The sequence below is a fragment of the Triticum aestivum genome, chromosome 5A (genome assembly GCF_018294505.1).
Source record: "Triticum aestivum cultivar Chinese Spring chromosome 5A, IWGSC CS RefSeq v2.1, whole genome shotgun sequence".
In the NCBI taxonomy this organism is placed as follows: Eukaryota; Viridiplantae; Streptophyta; class Magnoliopsida; order Poales; family Poaceae; genus Triticum; species Triticum aestivum.
Genome location: NC_057806.1, coordinates 474814935 through 474825172, shown reverse-complemented (window position 1 = coordinate 474825172; position 10238 = coordinate 474814935). Strand labels below are relative to the sequence as shown.

Below are 10238 nucleotides of genomic sequence, written 5' to 3'. Positions count from 1 at the left end.
GAAAGCCTGATCCCGTTCACAGCAACCTGATAAGAAGATGGATCTATTTCAAAGCAATCTGATGATGGAAGTTTGATCAATTTCGAAGCAATTTGATATGGGAGATTAATCAACAAGATAGATAGAGAAAGAATAATAAGACGTACTCACATGATTGAAGAGCAGAGCAGCTCGTCCCTTCAGCGATCGATTCCTTCGTGGAACACGCCCTTTTTCCGTCAGTCTGTTCACGGGATTGAAGAGCAGAGCAGCTCCTCCCTTCGGCGATCGTTTCCTTCGTGGAAAGCGCCCTTTTCCCGTCAGTTTGGCGCCGTTTCTTTGTTCTCGCGCCCTTTTCCCTGGTCTGGCGCAGTTTTCCCTCTCCCGTTCCATTGGACTGGGCTGGATCATTCTCGTGGGCCGACCGTGAGCTCTGTTTCCCTGGTTTCCACCTGCTCCCGTTGGATGGCTAGCGAACGGTGACACGCGAGCGACGTCCCTCGGCAGTAGATCGAAGTACGTCAGAGGATCTCGTTCCCCCCTCCCCTCCCGTCCGCCGCCGCCTTTCTACCCCACTTTCCCGGCGCCAGCTTGTTAGATCCCGGCGCCAGCTTCAGGTATTCATCCGAACCTCCCCTGGCCTAACCTTTCGTCTGCATACGATATGCGCCCGTGGCTCACAGCTCCTACGGCGCGCAGGGAAACGCCTGTAGAATTAATTCGCGTACCGACGACGGCCGGCCCTAGATGTGAGAGTTGAACGGGTGGCACACAGAATTAGATTTGATTTTAGTGGTGCCGCAGGTATGAGCTTTCGATTCTTGTCCTTCTGGCCAAACCATTGGGGCGCGTTTCGTTGTATTGCCCAGCTTGCCTATAGCTGAGCTAGCTTAGCTCGGCTGGGCTATCTTTGCCTTAGCTGCGCGTTTGGTTCAACGCCGTTGCTGGCAAGAGCCAGCAGCTAACCGTTTGGCTGTGTTGAGGGCAAGCTAGCTCGTCTTGATAGGATCCAAATACTACTCCCTTTGTCCCATAATATAAGAACGTTTTTTACACTAGTGAGGGACTAGTAGCTTACTAGTTGAAGGCACGTGCGCATTATTATTTGCAATTTTCACACGAACAAGAAGAAAATTAATACAAACTTAGTACTTTCTACACTAGTGAGGCGCCCCCCCAACGCCTTAAAGCGAAGCGTCGCCTTAAAAACATAGCCGACATATCACGCAGCGTGTCATGTCTTGAGCTGCACTCCCATCACACTTCACCCACTTACCTTTATCACGATTGCCACCTCTAGGAGACTAGGACGCTTCGAAGACGAGCATTTATTAGTGGTGTCGTCAGGAACACAATCTGAATCATAATGTGTTGCAGGATCAACCTTAACATCACTCATATTTTCTTCTCGGTATCACCAATAAAATCCTTGTCACATGCATGAACACGGTCATAGGGTGTTTGAAGGACCGTGAACTCTCCGGTAGCATGCTTATCCTGAAATATGAACTCCATCTAATCAATGTTAGCAATAGGCACATTGATATATTTCCCCCTTTTATCTTTGTTCTGGAAGAGAGAAGTAGCACGAAAATGTTAGTTAGCTACAAAAGATAAAATATGATACTAGATGGAAATATAATTTGACAAAGTTTATATGTAGCGCTCACATTCTTCAACCAAACACACCCTTGATCTTCGGTTTTGCTAGAGCACGTCTAGATGTGCCCTAAGTATTGCACATCAAAGTGTAAGTCCTATGTCATTGATTTTACTCGGAGATTCATGCAGGTATTTTCCTTTTTCTTTTGCTTTTCCTTTTTATGTTGATTGAGTCACTTAGATTTGCAGTAACTAGACAGACCCTTTGATCTTTCTATTTAGAGTAATCATGATATTTTAGTTTTCAACAAGTGTTAATGCTACTGTACTAACTTTTTCCTTTTGATAGCCACGATATTCAACTATTGGGTGTGTTAAATTCTCGAGGATGATGAATCGTCAGTTTGCGAATATGATAGTACACAATTACCCCAAGGGAGTTTATTCCCTGCGCCGGATCAACCTCATGGAGTATCTCTTCTACCCTTCAACAGAAGCTGCCGAAAAGGCAGAAGTGAATAAGAAGGGATGGTTATCCACCATGTTGAAAGGGAGCCCCAAGCAGAGTCTGCCCAAGACGAACATCAACTTCTCATCACTGCCTAACATGGCCGACTTAACTACCAGGCATTTCTTCTCCCTGCTGAGAGGGCAGGGGGAGGGCTCTGTCATGTTTGTCAGCCCTAACGTCCACACGATGATGTACGACACTAGCACGGACTTCGTCTTTGGCATGCCACAAGCCAACTTCTGTAAGCAGAGTGACTCAATCGCCCTGTCCATCACTCGGCGGAGCTATGGCCAGGACAACCACAAGCTCTATGTCATAGGAAAAGGAGAGGACAATGCCTTGTTCGAGGTCTTGAACTATACCAGGACAACTGATCTGAACAACTCGTCTTGGTACTGGCGACCTCTACCCTGCCCGCCACTGTTTCGGCCGTGCCTGCCTGGCAGCAACAGCAAAGTTTGTCCTCCCTCTGCAGCCGCTGTGTTGGATGCCGCCACAATATGTGTCTCATCTGTGGATGCTGGAGCCTGCGCCTTCTTTGACACGGCAACGCGCGAGTGGAGGCAGGCTGGCAGCTGGGTGCTGCCCATCCACGGTGCGGCGGAGTATGTCCCTGAGTTTGACCTCTGGTTTGGCCTCGACGATGTCATTGGCAACCCCAACCATTGCCTGCGTGCTTTTGACTTCGATTCCTCCAGGCGACCGGTGGTGCGGCACTCCTGGAACTATCTCAGCGTCCTGCCCGATGAGTGGTTGCCGCGGCAGAGGCACCTGCTAAACATGGGCTCAGGCAAGTTCTGCATCGCCACCAGCTTTCGAAATCTCTTGAGGCACACCTCGTGCAGACCACTTCATGGTGCAGTCAATGAGCTTACTGTCTTGACCGGCGTGGAGGTGGTGCGCAATGTCAATGGTTTCCAGATCATCAAGCACAAGTCTGAATGTTACAGCTTGGAGGACAATAGAATCCACTGTGTGCTCTGAGGAAAACTTATCTATGTTTCACTGTTATTGGATGGATCCTTCCATGTTTTTTCTTCTCAGATGTGAATGAAAATATTTGCTTACCTTTTATCCCCATGGTTGAAATAGGCAATTGATGGCTGGAAGAATAAATGAAAACATCATGCATGCTGTGCATCTTTCTTTATGAAATATTGTTTCTTTGGTAAAATTTAGAAATTAAAATTGTTGGTCATGCTATCTGCTTAAATTCTAGCATATGTTTTTAGTTATTTTTTACCTCTGCACTTGAGCCAACTAGTAAAACTTCATCTTGAGGATTTCTCCGTTGTTTCTCCTTCTACCTTTATCTTGAGTGGAGAATGCGCGCCCGCCTTGCCCCTAGCAGACCACACCCGCCATTCTTTGTGGTAGTGAACTGTTTTGGTATGCTTGCTTCTTCGAAGAGTATTCCCACCATATGATTTTGTGACTTAAACTAGTTTATATTTTATTACTTAACTATTTATGCTCAAAGTTTGACACTATAGTACAGGGGGCTCAATAAACCCGGACCGAGTGAGTGTTAATTATCCTGCTTTGATGCGCTTGTTATTTGGTGAGTTTATTTCGCTGGTTCTTCCACTTTCATGTTTTCATCGTGTTATGAGGCCGCCGCTATGAATCCGTCTGGTGGTAACTTTGGTCCTTGACTCTGATCGTTCTTGTTTAGTATTTTGTAGTATCTATACACTGTTCAGCGTGCGCGTATCGGCATTTTATAGAACTGTTTTTTTGTTCATTGCCTGTTTTAGCTAATTATAATCTCTACTATTAAAGGAGAATCGAACGTCGTGATGGTTCGACCTCCCACATCCCTCGTACAATTCTCACTTACCCCGCACGATAAAACGATTCCCACTTCCCCCACGATAAAAAGAAAAAGAAACCCACGTACAAAAAACAACCACGATCAGGCACCCACGTCCCTCACCCCATCTCCCGATCCCATCTGTCTACCAAGAAAAATCCCTCGGCCGTCCAGCCCGAACTGCCGTGCCGATGAAGGAGCCCACACCGAGGAGTCCCTCGATCCAATCCTCGCCCTCGCCATCGCCATCGACCCCGCCCCTCTTCCCTCCGCCGTTTAGCCCAAACCGTAGCGCCGGTGCAGGAGCCCAGGCCACCCACGTGAAGGCAATGGCATAAGCCGTGTTATCGTCTTATCGAGGTCGAGGGGTCCCTTGCGCCAATCCTCGCGCTCGCCCTCACCGCCATCACCGGCGGCCCCGCCGCTCTTCCCTCCGCCTTCTAGCCCGAACCATCCCGCGCTGGTGCAAGAGCCGAGGCCACCCACGTGAAGACAATGCGTAAGTCACCTCATTTTGGTCGAGCGGTCTGCTGAGCCAAACCTGGCCCTCACCCTCGCCGGTGTCAGCGGCCCCGCCCGTCTCTAGGTGGTCAGTTACTCGATCTCGGTCATCCGACTCATCTCGGGCGAGTATGTCATTGGTGCGGACGCCGTGTCGGACAACAACAGTGCAAGCTCATCGCTAGCTCATATGAGTCTTTGGTCGGCACCCTCCTACTGCCGCTCTCTGTGTTGGTGCCGACACCACACTCCTCACTTTTCTTAGACAAAGGGAAAGACGAACGCCGGCGTCAGCAAGGTTGTCACCCCCCTCTCTCTTTAACTCTCTTATTTTATTTTTACATCCTTGTCACAATATTGATCTGTGTTGCTATTGTTGTCTGAATGAAGTGACCTGCTGTTGTTGTAATAACAGAAGTGAGCTGCCGATTTTTGAATGAACTTGACTTGTTTGCATATTCTTGTATGGGCAGAAGAAATATAGAATTGACCTTGTGTACTAACTGTTGTATGGATGTCGGTGGCCATCACCTGTCAAAGGAGGGTCACGCCAGATGTTGTGGAGGTGACGCACTCGGCCGGTGAGGAGCTCCGGGTCAATGACGGTGGTGGCTGATGAGCAGAGTCTACTCATTGAACAGGTCATCCACCGTCATGCACATTCTTTGCTTCGGAAGAACTTGGACTTATTTGATTTGGTAGTTGTGTTGGTGTCAAATTAGCGACCGCACCATTTGTTTGCCAGGTCTTTACTCCAATGGAGTCACTGAGGTTGAAGTAGAATAGGAAGAAAAAAGACATCATTGCATATTTGGGTTCAGTGACATCTTCCATATGTTCTTGATCCCCAGATATGACTTACTTCTATATGTACTTTTCTTGCTGGTGGAACATAACTAGAACTAATATTTTGTGTGGTTTTACCATGTTTTAATTGTTGAAAAGAATTTAGAATTTGATGCATCATTGAATATTTGGGTTCAGTGTAATGCTTCCATATGTTCTTGATCCACAGATATGACTTACTTCTATATGTACTTTTCTTGCTGGTGGAACATAACTAGAACTAATATTTTGTGTCGTTTTACCATGTTTTAATTTTTGAAAAAAATTAGAATTTGATTGTCCTTCGTGGGATGCTCATGTTGCATTGTTCAGTGACTACTTCAGGATTACGGGAGGAAGTTGGAGTAAATCCTTGTGTTTGGCTTCAATTTTTGGGTTTGGATATCTACCCAACATATAAACTGACTGCTGTACAAGGGAAGTTCTGTATTTGTGAGATAAGTTTCTATAATGCAGAACTGCAAGAATAACCCTAGAACCATCTTTACAGTCTGATGTTACTTAATAATAAATAATTAGTTACATATACCAGAGGATTTAAATGCTTAGCATTTCATGTCTTAGTTAGAAATTGATGTGTGATTTCAAGGCTCATATTGGCTTTTCATTATCCTTCTTTTTCTCTGAAAGGCTAGAGAGAAAGCGTTAAAGGAAGCTTCACAGTTTTGTCAATGATCAAAATTTTCTAGCTAATTATTATTTACCCATGTTTGCATGATGTTATGTAAGTGATTCTCTCTCTTTTTCTTTCTTTTCCACATTTTAAAACTGCAGATATTGACTATGAGATGAAATTGTCATTGTTCATAATTTAAATGTTTGACAAAAGGCCGGAGCGAAGAATGCTAGCTTCTTAATGCTACTTCACGGATTTCCATGTCGATGTTGCCCCCTTTTGGACGGAGATGGTTGTGTCAAAGGTGTCAATGGCACAGGTTCTTCGCCATATCAGGCCTTTCATGTGCCTACCTCATGAAGGTACGCCGCCAATACATTGAGTTTCCAATGGTTATATTTCTTTACCAATGTAAAGTAGTTAACTGATGGTTTTGTTGTATACTCTTTGGAAAGCCATTGATCTGGTACTACATAGATTGAGGACGGGCTGAAGAAAATGTGAGCCATGGGAGGAGAGATTTACTGGAGCAAGGTGAACGACGGTGCAGCGACCATATGTGAGACGCCGGGAATGCATGTTTTTCGTTCTTGATGCCTTGGCTGTCGTACACAAAAGTGGATGGGAGATCTGCAAGTTAAAGAAAATATCATGGTATTCCTCTCATGCACCTTGGTGTCACATAAACCCTCATAACCTCTGCATCTCTGCCTTTACCGCTCGTCGCTTCTCTGTTCCTGACAAGTATGGACTTCTCTTTCACTTCCTTGCTTGTGTATAGATGCTATGATGTATTGTAATATGGATTGGATTTCATATACATGTACTATATTTATTTGAAGTGTTACACACATGGCTCTTGGTCGTGTAACGACTCTTCTTCTAATTGATTCGACAACATTTCTTGTTCACGGTGTAACTATGATCATGCTTTAAGTAATTTTTATTACTGATGTGAATGCACTCATGATCTGTGTGGCTTTGTGCTAAAGTGTTCCAATATTATTTTTGTATTGTTATCAAGTAGGTAGTTCTGTGAATTTTTGTATTTGCCGATGGCGGTTTCTTTGACCCGGTGGATGATTCCAATCCATATAGCTTGTGAGGTGATGGCAGTCTTCGGCGGCATTTTCATCTGTATATGTTTAAATGTCTTTCCTATAGAGAAATAAAATTTAGTCGACTTAATTTTCAGAATAACTACTATTTGCGAATTGTATATAATCCTTTGCGATTTTTGAATAGTTAACACAAGGCATTTGTTCATATCCTTAATTGTTCCATTTTGATGGTACTTGCATTACTGTGTGTCTGCAGATATATTCTTTTATGATTTGTTCATAATAATTTCTGGAGGACAACAATTTAGGTGGAAGAATATGCTAGGTGGTAACAATGCCCATCATTCACGATTGCAAAACTCTTAATAGATGACTTGTTAATCTCAAATAATAAACAATGATTAATTTCCCCAACATTCAGAAATGCAAAGTAAGCTATATGTCTTTACCCCAAGCAATCTCAGCCATGAGGCTTGGCTACTAAAAGCAAGGGCCCCAACTCAAAAAGAAAAGAGCAAGGGCTCCGATCAAAATTATGGATCTCTAACCGGTAAAAGAACATTAAGGACTTGCACATATGTTCTCGCATTGATTGTGAGATTATGAAGGGAATTGAACTGTAAAAGGACATTTTAACTTGTTTCTTTTCTCGCGGGATTTTTTCTGGGAGTTTTTAAGACCAGCTCGGAAAGCCAGACGCGCGAGGTTCAAGAACTCAGGGCACAGGTGGCGCGGATTCCGGAGATTGTCCAAGAGCAAGTGCAACAACAACTCGGAGCGACGATTACCGCCATTGTGCCTACCTTGATCCAAGGGATTTAGTGTGTGGATTGCGGGCGGCCAACAGGGGCCGCCCCCGATTCCTAGCTTCACGGCCAGCAACTCGCAGAACGCGATGGCGGGGCCATTGGTGTCTCCGGCGGAGGCGGCATTGGTGTCTCCGACGCCGGCACGGGAGCTTAATGCACCCTGGTGTACGCCGGCCGGCACCTCTGCAGCAAGCGGCCCCTCCGTCAACTGCACGCCCGCCGTTGGCGGTGCCTCGACATTAGCCGAGCTCGACGCCATCATCACGGTAACTAATTAAGCCTCTCTCGGCCGAGGACTTCATCTCCTTGCCTTTGACTGGGCATCCCTGACGCTCTACATGTTTTCGCAGGGCGTCGCCGACGTTCCGTGCACTCTCCTGCACTTCGTGAACAACGAGTTGGTCGATGTCGCCAAGGGAAAAATCGTTCAACCGGGCAACCCCTTGTTCCATGGTACCCAGATGCCACCCAACTTGTTTAGGGTTCAACTGGTTCGGGTGCTGCCAGGCTGCAACGAGTTGTTACCTCCGATTCGACCCGTCGGGGCCGACGATGATGACGTGATGACCCTCAGCGCCTGCCTGAGCTGGCCCCTGCTTTGGCCGAAGAGCCAGATTCGTTTGAGGGAGGGACACCACCCCAAAGACAACACCGCCAGTCGTGCCGGCGCCAAGTCGGCCCCATGGCAAGACCGCCGCAACAGTGCCGGACATCCCTATGCCACTAGATCCAAACATGCATATGGTACAGGATCAGAACGACGACGACGACGATACATTTGCCAACGTCGATCAGTACTTTGCCGATCATGGGTACAGTGGTGACTTCATGGGGCCTCCTTCTCAAGAACCCAACCCAACAAAAGACGTGTGCGATCTAGCTGGTACCGCGGAGAAGCCAAGTTGCAACAGGCGTCGTCTGCCGTTCAGCTCTTAGGAGACGCCTCCAACTGCCGACTTCACCGAGCCTCAGATAGGCGAGGTGCGAAATATTATCAGCCCCAACACACTCAAGAAGGCGGTCTGTGAGCAGAACTCGGTCCCATTACAGGAGAAGAAGAAGGCACGCAAAAGAAAGACTAACAAGGGTGCGGGCCAGCCGGCACCGAGTACGATCCGTGCTCAGGACGGGCCACCTTCACCTGCGGATATCTCGAGGAGGGTGCATGTGGCGGGTAGGCCGATGCTACCGAGAAATATGCTCGATGCTGCAACCGGTGCTATGCGGAGTCTGCATGACAGTGTTCTTTCTTTGGAGAAGCGGCGTCTCGGAGAGAAGGATGTGGCATACCCGGTTTTTGCGGCCAAGGTGCCAGAGGGCAAGGGCTTTGTGGATAACTCCATCGAGGGTACGATCGTCCTGCGGTTTGATGACATCCATGCTATGTTGAACCTTCATCCGCTGCACTACACCTTCGTTCGGCTATTTTCGCTGAGTATGGATATGCGGATCATTCGCGACAAGACCCCAGACATCGTGATAGTCGACCCCTTCTACATGCGTGCCAAGATCTTGGGCAACGCTGGGGACCGGCAAGTCGCGACTTCTTACCTCGAAGGCGTCATTCTGGCAAACCAAGATAAGGATAACTTCCTCGTGCCTTACTTTCCCGAGTAAGTCCTCCCCTCAACCGCCCCGTAACATATGAATTCTTAGATTTCAATCGTTTTTCTTTTAACATTCCGTGTTTTCTGCAGTGACACACATTGCACGCTCATCCTCCTAAGCCCCAAATATTCCATGGCCACGTATTTCGACTCGGACCGTCAGTCGAACGTAGACTACACAAATGTCAAGAAGGTTCTTGATGATGTTCTCCCCGGCTACATCAAATCTGGAGGCACCTTCACCAGGCCTATTCGTAAGTACGGCAAGCACGTGTTCTCCCACAATACGACGTTCTGCCGCGTCAAGCAGCCGCCTGGCGGTCAGAAGGGTGCCTACTACGCCATCCATCACATGCGGGCGATCGTACGGGACCATCATCAACTTCTGCTACCGAGTAAACTCAAAGATTGGGCCGCGAGCGTGTCGGCAATCCAGGACGCGGACATCAGACAAGAATTCTTTCGCATCCAGTCGGAGTTTGTGGAAATCATCCATCAAGATGTCCTTCGTACCTCGGGGCAGTTCTACCTCAGAAATCAACCGTCCAACAGTGACATCGACACAATGCTACAAATGCAGGCTGACAACGACCGTTATTTCATGACTCCCACGATAGACGGCGGCTTCATCCACGCTCCGGTCCCTTGAGTCGAGTCGAAAGCAGTGATGCTGTGTCTAGTTCTGAAACATCGATTGGCTCATGTTGTAATTAAACTTTAATGAACTTGTAGTATGTCTCTTTGGTTTCGAGAGTCGTTCAACTTAGATGTAATCGATGCTATTAATGTCTTGCTTTTCTCTTCCGATCGTTCTGTTGCATACTTATATATTGCTTATGTATTGTCTGTGAATTGGTACTAACGTTTCGTTTGGCTACTTCATAGCGATGCCT

At 47.0% G+C, this 10238-nt stretch overlaps 1 protein-coding gene across 2 annotated transcripts; it reads left to right on the top strand.

The window, feature by feature from the left end:
* The first annotated feature begins 347 nt into the window (after positions 1–347).
* Positions 348–3242, top strand: LOC123104131 (uncharacterized). Of its 2 annotated transcripts, none has more exons than XM_044525882.1 (2): positions 348–596; positions 1931–3242. In XM_044525882.1, the coding sequence occupies exon 2, from the start codon at positions 1970–1972 to the stop codon at positions 3074–3076; it is 1107 nt and encodes a 368-aa protein (XP_044381817.1). In that variant the 5' UTR covers positions 348–596; positions 1931–1969; the 3' UTR covers positions 3077–3242. The 2 variants fall into 2 exon arrangements, with proteins under 2 accessions (XP_044381817.1, XP_044381818.1); XM_044525883.1 differs by lacking the exon at positions 348–596 and adding an exon at positions 688–783.
* Positions 3243–10238: the final 6996 nt, after the last annotated feature.